At 39.4% G+C, this 22,411-nt stretch overlaps 1 protein-coding gene across 1 annotated transcript in view; it reads left to right on the top strand.

The window, feature by feature from the left end:
* GRIN2A (glutamate ionotropic receptor NMDA type subunit 2A) overlaps positions 1 to 22,411 on the top strand; it is a 179,686-nt gene that overhangs the window by 92,831 nt on the left and 64,444 nt on the right. The window contains exon 3 of the mRNA XM_062588080.1: positions 11,087 to 11,679. Within this exon, the coding sequence (XP_062444064.1) occupies positions 11,087 to 11,679 (593 nt within the window). The remainder of the gene's footprint in view (positions 1 to 11,086; positions 11,680 to 22,411) is intronic.

The following is a 22,411-nucleotide window of genomic DNA, read 5'->3' as shown; positions in this document are numbered from 1 at the left end:
AGTAAGCCTCATTCTGAAAAAAACGGTTACCCTCTTGTCTTGAGCTAGGGAGATATGTAAGTATTGATACAGATGATACATCTCAGAATTTTTGTCAGAAGTTGCTTTTGACCTGCTGTTACTGACTGTGAAGTGGAAGAAGATACCCATTGCTGGACAGGTAGGGTGATCGCACACTTTCAGAAAATACGTAATTTCTGTTAGCTTAGCAGACGAGCGGCTATTCTGTGTCATGCATAACAGCTGTCTGATATGGCATCTTGCATCTTTGTCCAGAGTGCAAAGCAGATGTCTAGACAGAAGAATATAAAAAGGACAAGTATATATGGTGTTTCCCTTGAGTGCCCTCCCTTCTTCAGGTCACCTCATTGTGCATAAGAACAGCAGAGCACACTGAGTGCTCAGGTTCTCACCTTGTCTCGATTAGCACTCAAGCTGCTTGGGGAATCAAAATGCTCATCTCTTTTTGAAGGCACTTATTCTCACATGTTTTACCATCATCTTCCTCTGTTACTTGCATATCTCCTACAAACTCTGTTGCTATGGAAAGCTGATCTGAATGCTTCCTGAACTCCATTTATCCTTTCTCTTAAAAGATTTATTTGCCATGGGTCCTCCCTTGCTGGCCTAGTACTGCTGGACTCCTCTCTTCAGTGCAATGCTTCTGGAGCAGACAGAGCACAGAGGTGCACAGAGGTGGCCAGTTCGAGGGCCCTGTGTCATAAAGGAAATCACACAGTTACACGCAGAAAATAAAAAGTTAAAGCAGATTTATGTTTCTTTTGTTTGCTTAATATTTTGTATTCACCATTTGGTGAAAGGGGGTGGTGGGGGAGGTTGTTTGTTGCCTTCCTTTTTACTTGTTAGGTGTAGATTTATGGAAATGTCTTAATTAATGGTTTGCTGGCATCTCATCCCAACACAAGTGAGAATTTTAGCATTCAATTTAGACCAAATGTTTTCAGATAAGGAGATGATGCCTAAGGCATTTCTACTGATATTTAATGGTGCATATCTTTTATATAGAGTATGGCAATTCTACACACACTTACAGTACACATTGTAAGGATTCAGACTGCTTGGCCTGATTCAGTTGCCACTGAAATCAGTGATAAATTGTTACTTATTCTGGATATAGGACTGGATTCTTGGCTGTAGTGTTTTTAAATGCGAGTATATGTCAATAAATTTTTGGTCCTCTTTACCCAACTAATGAAGTTTGGATGGTATTGGTTTTAAACCTGCAGTGGTAGCAAGTGTATGAAAACCTTTTCTGTAAATACGTCTGATTCATGAGCTGGGAGTAAGCAGTTTGTTATACAGGATTTCCTTGCACAATTTTTGTATTAGATGAGATGTAATTCAAATTCAAGCAACAAATTGTGCTTGTTCTCAACCACTATAAACTACTTGTTCAGAACCACTCTTTCCGTAGGCTAGTGGTACCAAATACATATCTAAATGATCCTATCTGATACCACGTTGTTGTCCACTGAAACGAGTACTGCATTTGATAGCAAATGGCTAGAATGAAGAGTTGTTCCTTGGGGGTGACTTACTGTAAAGCATTAATCACTGAAGATTTGCATGATCTATATTCAAATAAGTTATATTTTTGATTCCACAGCAATAGTCATGAAAGTGCATTTAATATTGCTTAGCTAAGATATTACTATTAAATGGAAAATATTTCCAAATCTACTTATTTTAATTTAGCAGGTATCTAAAATGATGTCAGGTGAACTGGATTCTGTCCTAGTGAGTTCTGTGCATGACACACTGCTTTCTGTGCATATGTTTAAAGTTATGGATGGATTAGAGGAAGACAGATTTGAGTGACTGATTTTGGAAAAAAAAAATTGAATCATGCTGGTGCTGTGAAAAGCTCTTAATCAGACAAAGTGTGGCTATTACGCTTTTAAAAGACTTATCGCATAACCCTTTCAGGCATTAAATTCTATAAGGCTGAACACTTAGAATGAATTTGGATATGTTAAAGATTAGAATGTTCAAGTCTTCACTGAAGGAAGATAAAATGCTGTTTTTTCATTTGTGTCTTTTTTGGAGTTCCTTAGAGATTTAGAGTCTTCCTTTGTGTCAAAGATGTATCTGTCTATACTGGAACTTAACTGTTAGCATTTCCTTGTGAAGCCAGACTGTTAAACTGCATGCATAACATTGCTTCCAGTAGGTGTGCTTGTTAACAGCGGGGTTGCTTTAAAGGTTTATAACGAGAGCGAACAAGCTGCTCCAAAACATAATACAAGTTACATGCTTTGATCTTACATCCCTTATAGCCCCCCAAATTGTCCATGAATCAGCAGAAGCTCATCTCTGATGGCCTTATGGAGGAGATGTGATTCAGACTAAATGAATGAATTCATCTGATAGGAAATTCTTTTAGCTCTTGAGGAAAGTGTGAAAATCCACATCGCCTGCCGTGTTGTTTTGGTAGTAAAACATGCAGTTTCTCAATACTGGTAAGAAACAAGGTCAGCAATGGCAAATAAAGCCCTCGTATGAATCTAAGAGAGCGTAGCGTAGGCTTTATCCCAAAATGTTTGTTTCTTTTCAGAGGCCTAGGTGATTCAGTTGGCTGGGATCTCCCTTTCATCCTGTGCCAGTAGGGTGTTTTACCTCTAGAGGAGTTCCCAGGAGCTAAGAGTACTAGGGGAGGAAGGTTATCTGCAGTGTGCACAAATCGTGCTTTGCAGTTCTGCAGTACCTTTCCTCAGACGCCTGCCTCCATCCCTGCTGGATTTCCATGCGTCTTGGCCTTCTGCCAGGCTAATTCACAGGCTCACTGAGGTCCTCTCTTAGTGTTTTTTTATTTCACTTTTATAAAGTGAAAAGCTTTCTATGGTTCTACCATAATTAGATTTGGCTTTTATTATTTTTTTCAACAAAAGAAAACAGAACGTGTGTAATTCTGACCTCCTGTATTCTCGGTCTTAAAACAAAATCATCAATTTAACCTGAAAAGTAAAGGAATTTGGGAATTAAGTTTTCTGCTACTGATTTTGTCATGTGCCAGTGTTTTCTGCAGTTACGCTTTGATTCTTTTCTCTACAATCATCAAAACTAGAAAGTTGCTTTAATAAAAATAAAAAAACCACTACACTTATGATTTTTTTTTCAATAATAACCTGACTCCAGAGAGGACCTGCCCTCCAAGAAGTAAGCTGGTAAAATCATGATAGGTGACAACACTTAGAAACCCCAAACCAAAACTGGAATCCAAAACTTATTTTATAGCATCATTTTGTATGAATTATTTTTCTTATTCGGGTGGGTAACCTCTACAGGACAGATCATTATCAGTTTGCTCTGAACTTTCTCATGTTTCCATGCTGAGAAGAAGAACAAGACCCATTTTCTTCTCATTCTCTCAGCACGACTTTGTTGTGATGTACCAAATGTGAATTGCTTGCAGATTACTCTTTGCGTGCAGCAGAAAGCCGGTTACTTTGACCAGTATTGCAGTAGTATCTTCATAGCAATTGCCTTCTCGGTCTTTGAAAAGTCAGTAACTTTCTTGGTTCCTTTCCAGTCATTCATAACAACTGGTTGAAGAGTTTTCAGTGGAAGGACAGATGCTCACGAGCACTCGAAGTGCGGTCAGGTATTCCCGGAGGTGTCAGATGTACTGAATGATTAATTTAAAGTCACTTTCCATGGAAAACTGTCTCTTTCTGGCCTCTTCAGAAGACTGTTTACTTGCATCATTATTACTGCTACCCTGGCTAATTACAAAAATGCCAAAGGACATTGGTTATATAAACCATGAGAAAACCAGACACCTACATACAAATATCGTGAAATATTTATCTGCAGTCATGACAAAAAGAGCACAAAATAACAATGTCAAGCTATCATCTATGCAATAAAAATTATCCTTCTTGCTAACTAGTTGATGCAGTAGGTCACCTGCATTTTTCAGTCTTTGTTTTCATGGTGAAATACTTACAAGAAGTGAGAAACTCTTACAGGAAACTGCCCCTCTCTGTAGGGAAAAATATTTTTTTGGATAGTGCTAATGATTTACACTGATGTTCAGCATCATGTCAAGATCCTGTGTGAGTTAGGGTGATTTGATTTATGTGAACATACAAAGCAAATATCATTTGCCTGAAAATCCACTTTAGTTTTCCCTCTCTCCCCTGCAGGCATCAGTGCTCTGCTGCTTCTCACGTGCACCCCAAAGGCTGCACAAAAGCCTTTGCTCAGCCCGCTGTTAGGGTGCAGCCAGCTCCACGTGGCCTTTTCTTAGGCCCACATGAGCCAGTTTTGCTCTCCTTTGGTGAGATATTCCCAGTGCTTAGTACCTGGAGAGGAAATGAACCAAGCGAGTGCATAGCATGTTCCAAGCAAAGACACTCGGTCTGGGGCAGCAGAAGCTGAAAATTATCCAGAAAGGATAATGACCGTGCTGGGAATCAACCTTTCATTGAATGACCACACAAAACTCCCTGCTGGGTTTGCATGAAACTTTGCACCTTATTTGCCAAGTTCAGTTCTTGATATAATCTCAGTTTTTCAAAGCTTTTTTCGCTTACTTGTCCTGGTTGAACAGGAGCTCGGATTGAGACCCCACAATTTCCAGTGTCTGACCAATTTGTGAACACTCAGTGTGGAAAATGGAAAACCCAGGTGGTATGTTCCAGCTCCGGGAATGATTTCATGATCACTCTGCAAAACTGGTTTTCTTCCATAATTAAATTATGTTGTTTCAATGTGATGACATGTTCTGATACTTTGATTCATTAGATGTGACATTATGTTATTTGAGGAATGTAAAGGATCAAAACCCAGTTTTGATAAGGGTAAAACTAATGTCAAACCAACTGTCATAGCAGGCCCAGATATGCCAAAAGGTAGTATAAAATGCAATATATATATATATATATATATATATATATGTATGTAAATATATATATATTGCTATACATATATATATATATATATTATATATATATATAAATCTGTTAACTAGCAAAATTCCTAGGGCAAAATCATGATCTGAAAATACAGAAACTGCTACAAAAACAATCCCTACGGGCTCCCTTCAGAAATGGGAGAGAACATGCTTGATTAAGCTGCTGCTAACCTTTCAAAATCCCGCTTCTCTGGCTCTATTGCTTGAAATAATAAAAGGGGACATGTGAGATGTTGGAAGGCTGTAATACACTCCCTTTCATGATGCTTCCCTTTTTTAACCTGAATTTGCCTCGGACTTTGCAAATTTTAATTAAAAAAAAGTCAGCTCTCCCTTCATCCTTTCAGTGGACCTTCAGGCATTTTGTGGCCCCCACGTTTTCACCGGTTAAACTCTGAAGTAAGAAAATTCCCGTCTTGTTGTCTAGCAATGCCAGCTGGCCTTGGCCATCTTGGTAACGAGGGATGACGCACAGAGTCGTGCAGGCGTGCGCAGGCAGGCCGGGCGAAGGTGCCGCACGCTGTGCCCTGCCCGAGGACAGCGGGACCGTGCTGCGCCCGGGAGGTGGGCGCGCTCGCCGCGGGCCCCGTCCCGCCGCCGGCGCTGCAGCCGGAGAGCGGGGCGCCGAGCGCGCTTGGCACCGCTTGCAAGGCTGGAGAAGGGACAGGTTCTGGGGGAGCCGGTTTTATCTGCTGTTTGGCAGTTAGGTTAGTAAATTATTCCCGTGCCTGCGTGTTGCTCTGCTTTGCCTGAAAATCCATCGCTTTGTATAATTTCCCCCCAAATTGCTCCCATGGTGATGACGGGGGCGTGCTCTCCCTGGGCGCCTCGGAGCGATGTTTGCGTTGGGAATAGCGTGTTCTATAATGTAAACGAAGAGAGGCGGTAATTTAATAACAGTTCAGGAATGCGCAGGGTGTCTTGGGAGGAAAGGTTTTCCTTTCAGCTCCTCCACTTCAGTGTTTGCATTTACTGAAAGCTTTCCATGGATCTGCATAGTGCCCCGACGGAGGAACGATACACCTGAAACCCAGATACTAACAACAGCTAAACGTGGCTTACCGCGCTTTTACCTGAGGATCCGTGCTGCTTACGTGTAATTAATCCAGCAAAACTGGTAGCATGCAAACTTGGTACTGCAAGATACATTATTTGTTTATATTTGATATTGATACAAATAATTTCCTTCTGTATTTTTTACACGATGCTAAATTATTCAGCTTAAACTTATGATGACTCTCTGGTTTTCAGTTTTTCATTTTTCATAAACATGTCAAATAACTACTGCAATTCACTAAACAGGAAACAATCTGCATTGTAAATTCAGACCTACCAATGCATGCTTTAAAACTGGTATGAAAATGTAATATTTAAGCTACAGTGGTATAAAATAGGAGGAAAATCACTAGTTTTGCAGGATCACTATGTAAGATGAAATAAGAGTAAGAAATAATGAGTAAGGAATAATTAAGATAACTTTAAAGTCCTACTTAGGATCGTCAACTTACCTTCCTAACCAATTAAAACGATCCCCTAGATTCCTTTTAAAACGTATTTCATATCATTTCTTGCTTTCTGCAATAATGTTGTCTTCTAAACAAATATGCCCCAAAAGTCCTCCAAGTGGAAGATTGATTTCATCTTCTGTTGATCCCTATCTTTGCATTTTAATTAAAAAAGTGTACTTTTTTTTACATCACAAGTGCTTTTTTCCATAACTAATTACTGTATTTTTTTTCCCCTAGTAGGCAAAAACTGCTGCCAGGTTTTACCTCAGGTGGTGCAGCAGCTGTGATTATGCCCCAGTGATCTAATGGAAAAGCTGGAGACAGGAGACTAAGATGTCATGAAAATAGCTGAGGATAAGGTTTAACAATGCATATTTCTATAATTTGTTGGAACTGGATGGGAAATGTGCAGTTCTGAAGATAGTGACCAAATTATAGACTCAGCACACTAATGAAAAGGCATTAACTGATCAAATGAGAGCACTAGAGAGAATCTTTTGAACAAGAGCATGGGAATGCTGGAGTTTGGTTCTCCTATAATGGCAGAATTCTATATATACAGTATACAAAATTCTACAAATATACCAAAGTCAAGAATAAGTTTAAATAAGAAGCAAATGAAGGATTATTTATTTATGGCATGAAACATCCTGGGAGATGTTTGTTTTGCTGTAAACTGTAGGCTCAGGTGCAAGACAGAAGGAAACAAAAATTTTAATTTGTTCTTTCCTTTTTTTTTCATTATTTTTTTTTGTTTAGATGGCTGTGTAAGAATCCGTCTAAGAAACTACCACAGAAAAATCAAATCAGTTTGAATATAAGCAGAAAATTACTTCATCTTTTCCAGAACTACTTCTAACTATTTTTTTTACTCAGATTGATGTAGTGTCTTGGGATTTTCATGCTTTGAGACTTATCTGTAGAACAAGATTTCCTTTGTATAAATGTTTTTGCATTGGGTAAGTGTCATAGCTTCCTTCTGTCCTCAGATGATAATGTCAAAAGGTAGGGGCCATCAGAAAAGAAAAAGAATAGGTTCTTGATGTGCATTAAACCACCTCCTGTATTAGATCTGTATTCCTAATTCAGTAATGACTTGGGTAGATAACAAGAAAACATCTAAATGAAAATAACTACATAAATCTTTTTTTAATTACTTCAGTTTGATTTTGAATGTAGAAAAGTAAAAAATTACAGAATTTAAGTGTAATAAAATACTATGCCTGTATAAACGAAAACAATAGTAGTGCTCTTTGGGAAGAACGAGAAGATTTAAAAATCCCCAAATGAGTTTTTTAGATGTTTAAGGAGATAATACTTGGATTCTTTAAAGTTTTACTTATTTGTTGTTTCTTCACTAAAATTACTTTTGTTGGCTAAATTAAGTGGATACTGTACTATGTCCTTGAATATTTTCCTGATAGACATTTAAATATCTGCTAAAGTTCCTGAAGCTACAGTTTGCTTGTAATCTTCCATCTGTTTCAAAATCATTGTAAACACATAAAATCAGATCGTGAGCTGTTATAAAAGTATCACATGAAATCAGCAGAGCTGTATGGACTTTATTCAGATGAGAATCTGACTTGTGATGTTGGTGTCTGAACTTTTCCTGAACCCTAGATTGTGTTTTCACTATGTGATTGCTGTTTTTCATCATTCTACTCGCACGTTGCTATTAATTGCCTAATTTTGGCTGAAGTTCATGTTCACAATTATGTAAAAAAGGATGCATGCAATATGGATGTGAACTTTACAAAAACGTTTAGTCAAAACTCCATTTTTAACATACTTCTCCAGCAATACGATTACAAAAAAAGGCTTTATTTTTAATATATTACTCATCTTGTCAGATTCCTTTAATTGTGACCGAGTCCATTGTATGTGAGACCTTTGCTCGCTGCCAAAGAAAGACGTATGACTTTGCTGTAGGATTGCTGCAGGTCAAAATCAGGGCTATAAATAAATCTTGTGTCTGTACTTGCTGTTTAGAAAGGTCACGCTTGGTACTGCCCATGTGCGATGTGTTTTGCCTTGAAAGGTTCTGCCTTTTCAGCTGCCTTGTTGATGAAGTTCTCTGTGATGCCCACAGGATTGGTATATCCAAAGGCTTTTTTTTTTTTTTCTTTCTTTTTTTTTTTTTTTATAATAAGGAATTGTTCTACTGCATTAGTAGCCATAAACCATACATATAAGTGGTTTAGACTGAAAAGATATGATGGAAATAAATTATTTACTTTATTCTAAAGGATTTTGCTTATTTTAGTATTTTTAGTGTAATCTGTGTATGTATATCATAGGTAAAAAAGAATAAGATAAGAGCTGGAGAGGAAAACTCAAGTATTTAAATTTAGCTTTGCTTAATAGTACTTCTCTATGGCCAATTGGGAAGCTACAGCAAAGTTGGATTAATGGTATTGTCTCTCGCTGGCTAATTTACTTTGTAATAGTAATTTCATAAATAAACCATTAAATGCTGACTCTGAGCAGATTTTCTGTGTGATGGGTTTCTTTAACTGTAAGTGTCCCCAAAGAAAAATTTTTTTTTCTTTGAAGTACAGAATGCAGGAAATTGCTCCTAGAAACATTCAGCAATAAAATTCTGCTATTTCAATTCTCTTCCCAAACATTTTTTTATAATACCCATAGCTCACTTCTCTGGGTTTAACCCAAATACACTGGAAACCTGGCACTGACATTCAGAGTGCTTTCTTTGATGTGACAAATATGCCAAAGCAGATGATTTCATTAGCACCAGGGCTGTGCACTTTGTTACCTTAGATGTCAGTCTTCATGATTTGACACCAGTTATAAGACTGGTATCGCTGTTAAGCTGTAGAAAATCTTGGTGTCAGATTCTTAAGACTCTCAAAGTGATAACACTCCTCATCTTCTTTATGAAGAACATAGAGATGCTCAGAGTTTTCTGTGAATAGATTTCAGTAGATAAAATACCGAACTTGGAGAGCTGAGTTACCATCCTCAGTAATAACTGGATGCTTAACACCACCCTGCCGTGAAACCTAAGTCAATTAATCTGTTTCTGTTCCCTCAACTCTAAAATAGGACAGTAGCTCATAACCACATTCATAAAACTCTTTGTATTAAAAGCACCATATGTGTTAGTAATAGAGTACTTAGGAAAATATTCATCATTCCTGTAAAGAATATGTAGAAAATCTCGCGTGATCAATATCTTACTTTTTAAATCATAAGCTTTTCTGTCAGCAGTAATTTATGCATTCTATGTCTGATGTACATAAGTTCTGTTGTCACTACTCATTGGGAATAAATTACAGAATCACAGAATCAGTAAGGTTGGAAGGGACCTCTGGAGATCATCTAGCCCAACCTCCCCGCTCAGCAGGGTCACCTAGAGCATGTTAGACAGGGTTGCATCCAGGCGGGCCTTGAAGATCTCCAGAGAAGGAGACTCCACCACCTCTCTGGGCAACCCGTTCCAGTGCTCCGTCACTCTCACAGGGAAGAAATTCCCCCTCACGGTCAGGCAGAACTTCCTGTGCTTCAGTTTCTGCCCATTGCCTCTTGACCTGTCACACGGGACAACTGAAAAGAGTTTGTCCCTGTCCCCCTGACACCCTAGTGTCATTTTGACTTCAGTTGTGAAGTCAAATGAAAATAATTATATAGCTGACTGTGCATACTTTGATACTCAAATAATTGTGATGCAAACGAATCTAGAACATAACATTCAAAAATAAATTTAGCTCTTACCTCAACATGGCAAAAATAAACCTACAGAGACTTTCTGTTGTGCCAACAAAATATATTACTGTATTGCCTGTTTTTGATAGTTATTATTAAAATAATAGGCAACTGCAATTGTGTTCTATAAAATGTTATGAATATGGTAAAAGCCTAAGACCAATACTAGAAATAAGTCGGTATCCCTTAGGAAGGCAATGTAGGAATTTAAGGCCATGGTTCAAATTTACTTCCATTTAACTCCTTCAAGAGGATACAGGCAGCTTGCTAGTGGTCCCTGGAGTATTTTTCCCTTAATTCTACATTGGGCATTAATGGACTGTGATTGAATGTTGTATGAGTGGTAGTGAACTCAGTGTATGGGAAAATAAATCTGGTCTTCCAGAGTTTGACAGCTTCCATCAAAGTCAGGTGAACATGTGGAAGCTAGATATCTCTCAGAAATAAGGTCTGGGAATATAGCACTTCCTAGTTATTTATTTATATACACAGCATGTGCATTATAATTTATTTTCACTATAACTTTAAAAATTGCTATGAATTTACTGGTTCATGCTAAAGTTTTGATGAATCTAAAATTACATGCTGGAGATGAGTTGCTTAACAGTGAGCAGCTGTATCTAGGGAGCTTGTGCTTCATCAGTAAGTAGTCATTTGACTTATTGTTGTCTTATTCAAGTGGCCAAACAGTCAGAAATTCCCTACATAAATATATGTATCAATTTTTTGGCAACTATTTTACTTACTGACAGTCAGTGTTGTTAATTCATGATATGAATAACATGAGGCTAAGAAAGTTCTTTGTATGCAGTTAAAGTTTGGTAACCACAGTGGACCTAAGAGAGCAGAAGAACTAGAGGTATCCTTTTCAGACTAGTCCAAAAATAGTAATCTTTCACTGCTTTTGATATTCTAGGATGTGATGTCCACGTTCTTCCAGTTTGGGGCTTCCATCCAGCAGGAAGCTATCGTCATGCTGAAGATCATGCAGGATTATGACTGGCACGTGTTTTCTCTGGTGACGACCACCTTCCCTGGCTATCGAGACTTCATCAATTTCATTAAGACCACTGTGGAAAATAGTTTTGTGGGCTGGGACATGCAAAACATCATCGTACTCGATACTGCCTTTGGAGATGCCAAGACTCAAATCCAGCTGAAGAAAATTCATTCGTCCGTCATCCTGCTATACTGTTCCAAGGATGAGGCTGTCTACATACTGGATGAGGCTCGTTCTCTGGGCCTTACTGGCTATGATTTTTTTTGGATAGTTCCCAGCCTGGTTAGTGGTAACACAGAAATTATCCCCAAGGAATTTCCTTCGGGACTCATTTCAGCATCTTATGATGAATGGGACTACAGTTTAGAAGCTCGCGTGCGGGATGGCCTTGGGATTATTGCCACGGCTGCATCAGCCATGTTGGAAAAATACTCCTTCATTCCTGAGGCAAAGACTAGCTGCTATGGACAACTGGAGAAAAATGACCGGCCATCTCACACATTGCACAAGTAAGGCTTATATTGGTGTTTTTTTTTTTTTTTTTTTTTTTTTCCTCTCCTCCCCTCCATAACCTTGGTAGTTTTTCATTTTAGTGCTTCTATATTTTTCCTTGAAGGAGAACAGTGTTTTTTGTTAATCCCATCATGCCCTTTTTAAGCAATGGTTTTCAGATGCTCCAAAGGAATGTGTGATAAGGCTTGTTGCATTGCTTACTGTGCAAACAGAAGTGTGTTTCTGTTCTGTGGAGAATAAATACTACTCAGTCTGATGGAGAAGATGGGAAAACTTAGTCCCAAGGAAGTACGAAACTAAGTTAGTAAAATCATGCCTTTGTTTACGTCATTGCCAAACGCTATGAAGGGCTTCTCTGTCTCTCTGCAACTCCCACTTGCATCTGGAGGAACCTGGTAATATTTTAGAAGAAAAGAGATGTGCAATATTTTTTAAAAGTCTCCCTGGAAATTACGGAAGTATGAGATTAGTTAGGCAGCTTTTATCACCTAATAACTGAAATCCCTCACTTGTGCTTGTCAGGATTTCATTTTTGTCACCTCTACTAGAATAACTGTAAAAATAAATCTGCACTAATCCAAGTTGATATGGATGTTTTCTCAAAATGCTTCATATGGAACAAACAAGGTTTAAATCAGGATTCTCTGCTTTTTTTTTCTGGCTTTTAAAATTATCCCTTTGATGTCGTACTCCTCATTACTTGTATTTAAAATGTTGCATAATACATGCTGTGCAGTAAGATATTTATTTATCTGGTTTGTGAGAAGCCGTAAATAGAATTTTGCATGTTTGTTGTATAGCTCTTTACAATATCTTGTATGGAAGATACTAAGCAGTATTGATGCAGTCTGCTTGAACTGAATATTGCAGATGAAGCTTTTCCTGGACAAAAGCAGGATGGAACTGGCACAAGAGGAAACAGTGCTGATTTCATGTAGGAGCACATGCGTACTTAGATTAGGAGTTGACTGCTATATGATGTCCTAAAAGAGTAATTTTTCCCCATGAAAATGGCATCTTTATGCATGGCATTCTTCTATGCTCTCTTCAATGTGAAGTCCTGCTAAGCGAATGGATTTTAGTATTTCATACACGTATTTCGTAAACAATGGGACTAAACTTCAGGGAGTCCTTTTTGGAGAGGACTTGCCTTAACTATGATGTTTTCACTCTATTTGTTGTTTGTTTGGTTGTTTTTGTTTCCCCTTTCCTATTTCTAAGCCTTTGTTTCTAGAGCTGTAGAAAATCACCAGTGGAGCAGCAGAAAATCGGCGCTGCTTCCTTGCTGGCCGCTTGCCCCGGGCGGTGACGGTGACGGGCTGCAGCTCTGGGGGGGCTCCGTTCCCCCACAGCTCCGGGCAAGGTGGTTGCAGGCTCATTTGTCTCGGGGCAGAGCACTTGAGAGGCAGTGCCAGGATCTGCAGTGAGTTTGTGATCCTTAAACAGTTCCTTTTTTTTTTCCCTCAATGTAAGTGAAAATGACAGGTAAACACAAGTAAAAGCAAACAACATCCCAGTAACTGAAATGCTGTGCCTTCAGAGTGGAGTCTGCTCAGAGGGAGAAGTCTAGTATTAATGCTGGAACTCCAGTTTCTGTGAATGCTGAATTTTATTCTGCTGTCAGTTAGAAATGTTTGCATTAAAAATGCTGTGGTTCAGTTGGATGGCCAGTAAATGCTCAAAGCTCTTTTGAAAGAGGCCTCTGCCCCATATTGTTGGTAATGCACTACTATGGAGTTGAATTAAGTGTTCAATATTCAGCATTAGCTATCTTTCTTTGAGCAGTCATTTTTTTTCTCCTTGCATTTGCATGGCTACAAGAATAGGGCTTGTGAGTGTCAGGGCAGTGAGATTAGATTTCAGCAGGAGCTTCTGCAGCCTGCAGAGGATGAGGCACGTGGACGTTCTTACTAACAGGAGAAGTTGTAATCTAGCGCATGGTGTTAATAAAATCACTTTGCCACGCAAGACCCGCTGAGCTGTGAAGTGGGCATGCTGTTCCTGTGCAGGAGATTCTTTAAGCTTCTCTAACGCCACAGGAACAAGAAACAAACTGTTTTCAATTTAGAAATATCTAAATTGCACTAAAATGAATAAACTTTAAATAGTCTTTCTTACATAATTCCCCAAGACTATTCTTGTCACGTATAATCTGTAAGAAAAACAAATACATACAAGCATTTAGCACAGCTAAGTAATCTGTGGGCGCTGACCAGTGTCTCCACGCCTAGGTGAATATTCCCTTCCCTCATCACTGAAATTTCTTTCTTACATGGCAGTCTAAATCTGCACTACAAATCAAAGGCTAAACTGGAATTTTTGTACTGAAATGTAATCTTCAGTTTCAGGCCGCGGAGACTGTATTAAGAAGCGAACTTGAGCAAAGGATTTTGGAGCACACTTTAAATGAGAAGGGCTAAAATAATTGTAAATAGATGATGGACCTAAGATCTGCTATAGTGTGTCTTGCTGTCAGAGCTGGGGATCAGTGCCAAAGAAGTGAGATTGCATGAAGGATGCTGCAAAACCAAGCTCAAGAATGGAGAAGAAAAGAGGATTTTAGGCTCCATCTATTATTTTGGCAGTCTAATTCAGCTTTAAATCCAGAATACTGTTCTAAGCCAACTCCATAATAGCTAATTTGCTCATAAATGGACGGAGGTAACTCTTTACATACTGCTTCCTGCACCTAGATAGTGACTCTGTTTATGAAAAAATTACTAATTTTATGAATTCTCTATTTATGAAGAAATTCTACTATGTAAAGAAAGCTATAAAGTGCAAGCTCCTTGTCCCTCTTTCTATATCAAATCCTTAGAGTATTGAATTGGCTTCTGTGTATATATATATATATATATATATATATATTTGTAGCACACAATTTATCCTTCCCTTGCCACTGCAATTCTAAGATGCTTTTATTGGCTTTGTAGATTCATCAAAAATGCAAGTTCCCTTTAGTTTATTGGAATGATCTGATCAATCTTCATTTCTGGTACACATGGGAAGACTAGAGTGTTTCCTCAGGAATAAAGGATTAAAAATAAAATTCAATGTTCATTTTCAACACACAAAAAAAGTGTGTATATATATGTGTGTGTGTGTATGTATACACATATGTAGGTTCCCATCTAGATTTTTACCTGGCCTAATAAGTAGCTGAGGGGTACATCAACGGTCAGCATTTGCTGAGCCCGCTAATTTGCTAGCACCTTCTTTTCCTGTCTGCGCAACACCAAGATCCCAAGGCAGAAGATGATCATAGTGTGAAATGCTGGCACTAATGTAGCAGAGCAGATAGAATTAGTAGTTAGTTAATGCAATGTCAGGTGAACAAATACACTCTGTCTCTCTATCAAAAAGCCCCAAACATCTAAGCAAACAAATAGCAAAACAAAATAGCCCTGCCAGTCCTCATGGAAAATTCTGCACCTTCATGAATAAAAATGCTTCTACTTTATCTAGTTCAGTACTCTGATGTGTGTAAAAGCCATAACCCCGGGAGAAATAAAAACACTTCCAAGTTTTCAGTCCTCGGGCTGAGTATGACAAAGCTGTTGTCCTACTGTCCTTCTCCTGAAGAGCAGAGAGACGCATCTGTCCGTCGGTGTTGACCCTGCTGTGGTTACCTTTACTCGCATTCAGTTTATATCTACAAGGAAATACTGCTCAGGATTTGGATGCTCATGTTACTTCCAGCAGTGAAGCTGTAGGCCAGGAAGGACCCCAAAGTGTGCTCTTGCTGTGGGCAGGCTTAATTTCATATTCTTCCCAGCCGTGGGCTCCTTTACTCATCACTAACCTGGGGAGTCAGAGACGGGGAGGCCGTGAGTGGTTTTGCTTGCACAAAGATGAATCTCTCGGCTCTGGATCCTTTGAGCTCAGGGCCAGATATGCTCGTGTTTGCTGATCCTTCCCTGAGTCATGCTTTTTTGATTCCATTTTTTTGCAATGACAGATAAATTTTCCTCTTTTTCTTTTGAGTAAGATCAAGTATTACATGGACACAATGGCTTGATGAATAATCCAGCAAATCTATTTAATGTTTTCATGCATAGAGATCAGCAGCCAATTTACAGCATATTTGTTCATTTCATTAGGTCCTGTCAAAGGCTTAGGAAAAGCAAGTATCATCTGCTTTATTATATGATTGAAGATGCATCATTATTTAACTAATTATATATGAAGTAAAAAGCTTTTTAACTAGTTACATGCGTCCTTTGCTGAAAAAGAAATATTATTTACATTCACCTAACACTCTCCAGGTTCTTCTGCTGTTATTTCCCATTTTTGTGATTCTCGTGTGCTTTTATGGGATTCAGTGAGTGTTCGTAGGAGTATGTTGTGTGCAAGGTGATGGCTGGAGACTGCAACCCTAGTTTTAGAAACGACATACACTGCTTACATGTTATGGAGGTAACCAGCTGATTTGTTTTCAATTTAGGACTTAATTTCTGGTAACTCTAATATTGACTAAGTTTCAATTTTTGAATACTACTAAATTTCCTTTTTCCCTATTTTTTGCTACCGCATATGCTGCCAGACTAGGCTTTTTGGAAATAGAAATGCAAACAAGGATGACTTACCTAAATGGTTAAATGCATGACTAAAGCTGTAGACCAGTAGCTGAGCACTGAGGATATATGGGTGTGGAGAGCAGTGAATTTCTGGTGTGAACATTATATTGAGGTGAGGGTCTTAAATTTAGCACCAAACTATCAACCCTACCAAGCTGTAAGCAGCTGATTTCAGACACCCTGTATGACAAGCATTTTCAATGTGATCAGTGTGAATAAATGAGTGAGATCCTCAAGAAAAATCTTTGTCAGTGGTAGGAACCAACTTACTCCAAGTTGTTTGTGGGGGAAATAACTTCTGGTCGGGAGACACAGTAGCGTATTTTAGTGATTTGATTGGTAGACAGTGACTTACTGTTGAAGAGCGTATTTAAACACTAAAAACTAGATATTTGCACTTCTATTGATTCATGTGCTGCAGTTGCCCTTTTCTGTAGTATGAAGGCATTTTCTGTATAGTTGATTATTCAGCTAGAATTCAATTAGTGAAATTGTTGTCATGTTCCTCTGAAAGTAAAACTAAACCTTGCCAGCTACAAAATAGGAGATACAGAAAAAATGCTGGTTTACTAATAAAGTCATTCAATATATTATTGAAAATATGTATCACAATTTTCTCCCAGCTTAGGCGACCTTAGGAAGTAGGAGGTACAAAGCAGTTACTGCAGTAGTCTCTCTTAAAACACTTTCCCCATTTTGTAATAGTAGTAAAAAAAAAAAAAAAAAAAAAGAAAAAGAAAGAAAGAAAGAAAAGACAAGACAAAAAGCAAAAAACCTGAGTGAATGTTCTTGGAGTTGGTGTTGGAGATAGCGCTGGTCTTGGAGAAGGCCTTCCCTTTGCAGAAGAAAGTCAGGCCTCATACAGAAGACAGTTCCAGCTGTTTCTTAGGTAGTGAATCAAAATTCAAAAACATTGGATCTTTTTGTGAAATGTGTTAATAATATCAGCTCACTACACTTTCTGCTAGTTTAAGTTATGCTACTCAGTGGCACCCTCTCAGGCAGCAGGGCCCTTTCTAATTTTGGCCTGTCCTTCCCGCTCTTCTTTTTTTCTTTTTTAATATGGTTCCTCAAGAGTTTTGCTGCTGATCTGGCAGAATTGGGGCAAAATGACTTTTCCAGAGCTGGTGGCAGCTAACGCTTTCAGGAGCAGCTGGCAGGAGGCACAAGTGGTTGGCATGTCATTCCTTTTTCACAGTCACTGAGCATATTGTTCCCCAAACTTTACTCGCGCAGGCTGGCTCGAGGCCTAGGGCTGTGCAGCTCCAGGAGCAGAGTACACGGCGGAGTTACAGGCTGGGGAACGAGGAGGAGGAGGAGGAGGGGATGTGAAGAGGAAGAAGAGACTCTTTCTTTGCATCACTGGGAAGGATTTGAGGTTAAAAAAAAACCCTACAAAATCTAAAATATAAAGTTGTCTTTAAACAAAGCTTTGCTCTTTGAAATATGGCTACCTAGTACTAAAGTACTAATCTATTTCAAGATAACAGAAAAAGAATTATTAAAGAATTAGGTTACAGATTTTTTTTTTCTTATATGTACTAATGTACACATTATATCCTCTACATTCAGTGTTTCTTGAGTTAATCTAAAAATGCATTTAGGAGGTCTGTTTCTTAATGATAAACTTTTTTTCCTGGTATTATAGATAAGTATCTTCCAGATTTCCATAATGGGACTATAATAAAGAAGGTCAGCAGTTCATAGCCTCAACGGGAGAAAAAGATAAAACCTGGATTCACTCCTGCTTTTTTAGGTACAACGCTGGGTAAACGCCAAGCCCAGGCAGGCTGTCTGGATTATTAAAATGCTTGGTTTAGAGAGAGACCAGTAAAAATGGGCAGTGGGAAGCATTACAGTAAACAATCATTGTATTTCAGTTCACGAGGTTCAAAGTTCTCCTAAAAAAAAACCCCAAAGAAGAAAAACCTACTGCAGCCTATTTTCCAGTGTAGAAAGGAGGTGGCCACAGTAAGCGGTGGTTACGGTGCCAGCGCTCTGGGAAACGACTGCATGGAGGAAGTAAAGCATTTTTTTGGTTGGGATGGGATGGTGAGCCACACTGTTTGCAGAAACGTGAAATACCATCAGCTGACGTCTTGGTTGGGAGGTACTTCGGCTGCTTTCACTCTTGTTTCGGCAGTTCTTTCTCTGGGTGAGGAGGGAATTCGCCTCCTCGTGGTGAGGGAGGCACCAGGTAGAAACGAGGGACCCTGGCGACGGCCCCGGTGAGTTGACCGGGTCTGATGACTCGTGGGGGCTGCAGGCTGAGGCAGGGAACGGGTCTGAGCTTTGGTGAGGAGCGGAGCCGGAGGCTCTTCGCTTGCTGGAGCGGTCGGCTCCTGTGCTTTGCTTCACAGCTCTGGCGACCGCGGTGCTGGCTGGGGGCACGTAGGAGGGCCCCGATCTCCTGCGTGCCTGCCCTTTCCTACGGCGTTTGCCACCCGGGGGTGGCTGTGGGCGCTGGGTGCCGGGGAGGCTGCATGCTTTGGGCTGTTGCCTCCGTGGCGATGTCTCGGGACGTCTCCTGAGCCCGCCAGTCCCGCGCTCCTCCTTTGAAAAGCCTGAGCTAGCGTTAGAAAACGAGGGAGCAAACGTCAGCCCCGGGGCAGCCAGCAGGAGGGGCCTTTGATCACCCAGCGGGACAGCTTCCACTTCCCCTGTCTAAGCTTGCTCCCGAAAACACGCGTGTGAGGTGTGCTGGTAGGGACCCGCCGAGTTCCTGAAGCAGCAGCCTCCCCGGGGTGTCCCGCCGCTCCGTCGTGCGTGCCTTCGGCCAGTCTCTGCTGCGGGTCGCTGCCCCGCGGAGCTGCAGAGGAGCGAGGGCCTGGCGAGGGCCTGGCGTGGTGCGAGCCCGAGCCCTAGCGCGGACATTTCCTCATTAATGGTTTGGATGAATTGAAAGAAAATAGCAAAATGCGAAATACCTAAAAATGGAGAAAGCATCAAAGCAATCATATGTAAAAGAAGAGGAAAGAAGAGGAATTAATTTATTTTTGTGAAAACATTTTTCATCATATGAATTACCACTGTGAAAAATAATTATAAAAACTAAATTGTGTGCATTTATTTTTAAAGGATCGAAGAATTAGAGTTCTAATTCCTTGCATTGCTCCAAGGACGTCCTAAGTATGTGTACGCACGCACACATGCACATGCTCGCGCACACGTACTTGCTAGCTTCTGAAATCCAGGTCTTTTGTAGGTGCCCTAAATTATGGTGGCACAACAGCAATACAAATGCATGTTTACGCATTTCTAAAAATATTTCCTTACATATGACATATTTTTAATGCTGTCATCCTTGCATCTTTTTAGAATGTTTTTTTGGTTTTATTTTATGCGTAAGTAGACCTGTCTGGCCTCAGCAAGTGCAGAAAGCCACTGCTTCAGTGCTTAGCCTAGTTTCATCCTGTGTCTACAGCAGCATTTCCTCGTGGCAGTGGAATACTTTTGAGGGGTGATTCCAGAACGTATCCTATAATTTTGACTTTTCAGTCCCATGTATCTCCAAAATGTGCATTCTCTTTGCCTTCTGGCGAAGTGTTACAGCTTGAATTTCCCTTTGAAAAGCCAATTGATTGAGCAGTTGGTTCACAGGCTGTTGCCTGGAGAGAAAGTTACCGAGTAAAGGAGAAACAACGGGATAAGTCTCTTGGCTCACTACTTCTAATGGCTGACCAGCAGTAAGATCAGCTTGTTCTGAGAGAAAGAAATTGTGAAAGTGTAGTAGTGCCTCAGGGTCTTCTGGGACCCAGGTGGATGGGAGGGCGATTGGACGGGAGCATGTCCATGGTGAGGATATTCCCTGTCACGGCATCCCAAAAATACAGTGTGCAGGACAGTGCTACTGTGTCATGACTTCCCGGAGCACTGTCACAGGTGAGGGTCCAGAGAACAACATTGAGACATAATTTGCTTTTTAGAGTGTTGAACTCCTGTGCAATATGTTGTGCTTCCATTCTGTCAATGCTTGTTTTTGGTTGCAGTGCTCAAACCCCCACAGAAGTTCAGGAAGCTGAGGCTAGGATTATTCTTCATTTTGTAACAGTGATCTTTATAATAGTTTGTATTTCCTAAAAAAAAAAAAAAAAAAAAAAAAAGAGCAGCTTGCAGCACAATCCATTAAACCTTTTTTCTTTTGCTCTCAAATCCTTGCATCTGTTGTGCATCTTGCATATACGCATATGTATGTAAGGGAAACACTTGCATACAGAAATACGCATTAAACATAAAAAGAAATGTTATAGCTTGGAAACATGTTTTCTGTTGAACTTAGAGGTAAAAAGTTGCAAAGATTCTACTTCAGGAGTGATCAGAGCATTTCTGATGTTTTAACTGCTTTTGCCCATGTAGCGAGTCCTTACCAAACCTCTCAGGAGGAAAGAAGGCCCATGTCTTCCATAAGGAGAGGAGCCAGAGGGGTGCTTGTGTTCCCTGTAGTGCCCTACCAAATGGTCTTCTAAAGACTGAGGTAGTACTCTAACCCTTTGGCAAAGTATTTTCTTCATTTGTTAGTGGAAAATGATGTCAATTAAGTTGTAGGATAACATTTAAAGGTTCAGAAAACCTATTTGTTTAAATGTGTTCTGTCTCTCTAGAGAGTCAGAATTTTGATTTAGATAAATATTGCATGGTTTTGGCATTAATCTGAAACTTTATCGGAACTACTTGATCCTTCTGTGTCTATAAAAATTAATTAGGAAATCTTGAGAGCAGTTTGTAACCTTGATGGTTTAAAGGTATGCTCTAAATACAACGAGGACAGTGTTCTGCTGTGGCATTTCAGTGCCTCTCTTTTCAGATTTGCTGGGAAAATGGCAACCAAAGAAGAATTGCATAAACATTCAAAAATATTTTTGAAATATAGTGTAAGCTTGGTTCTTAGGATGATAAAAACCTATTTTGACTTCAATTTTGAGAAAAGCTTAACTTCTGCCAAAGTTCCTGTTTTTCATGTAGGTACCATGCTTATTCAACACAGCAGAGGTTCAGCAAAAAGACCCTGGGGCATGTTGCTCACAAACTCCAGCTTACAAAAGTCAGTTAAGCCTTCAGCGCTATGCTATCACAAGGCCTCCTGCTATCATGCCTGTGCAAAGGTTGCAGCATTAATGAGGTATGAAAGCAGATCAACTGCTAATCCAAGGTGTGTGTTAAATTCCTCCCTTAAAATAAGGAACTTAAATATTCGAGCACTTCATTAACTCAAGAACAGGAATATGCAATTCCAAAGCTATCTCAGAAGTACATTTTGACCAATTCAAAAACCAAAGATATCTTGAAGAAAATGAGTCTTAGGCAAATATAAAATTCTCTAAGAATAACATATAATATAAATACCCTTTCCTTAGTCTTCTTAACGAGGAGTAGACTATGTGCAAAACCACACAAGCTCTTAATTGAGGCAAGGATTTTAGGATCTTGGCCAGCAAAAACAGGGCAGGATTTCAGTCCTTCTTGGAGGAAAAATGACAATTCAGAAGTGAATGTAGATTTAGGCATTGGTTGCTGTGTTCCTGCTCTTACGAACACAGGCTGTTGATGAATTTCATGTAGAAGAGTGTACTTGGAAAAACAAGAATCTTTTTTATGTTCTTTTTTTATTGCTGCAATTGAGAAATTGGGGTAGCTCAGAATGTGTCATTCACTGCCACCTTTGCATATGACTCAGACAATACAATTTTAAGAGAATTTTGGCAGATGAGGCAATTTTTTTTTAACTCATAAAATATATCTTACTACTAAATGCCTGGTAAATTCACACAAAAAAAAATACTGAATTCATATTTTCATTTTAGATTTGCAGTTCATCTTTCTTGTTGGAATGCACTGAGCATTATTACAACTGCAGTACAGCATCTTGTGATGGTCCCTGAACAGCTTCTGGACTAGAGGATTTGCATGTCAATTCCCAGATATGATGAGTGGTATTTGAAGTCTGGGGTAGCGATCCTGCCAAATTAAATAAAAGAAAGGATCAACGCAAGCATAATCACCGATGGCTATGTAATTAGGAATCTGACTGGACACAAAAGCCCTATGTAATGCAGCGTGCGTATTTTTGGTTCAGCCATTAAGAAGAGAAAAAGTTCTCAGCTTTGAATTTTATAGGTTAAATTGATTTGAATCTAATCCCGTAACACATTAT

This window comes from Rhea pennata, chromosome 15, assembly GCF_028389875.1.
Source record: "Rhea pennata isolate bPtePen1 chromosome 15, bPtePen1.pri, whole genome shotgun sequence".
Taxonomy (NCBI): Eukaryota; Metazoa; Chordata; class Aves; order Rheiformes; family Rheidae; genus Rhea; species Rhea pennata.
Note: the sequence above shows the minus strand (reverse complement) of the source record. Positions and strands in the feature narration are given on the sequence as shown.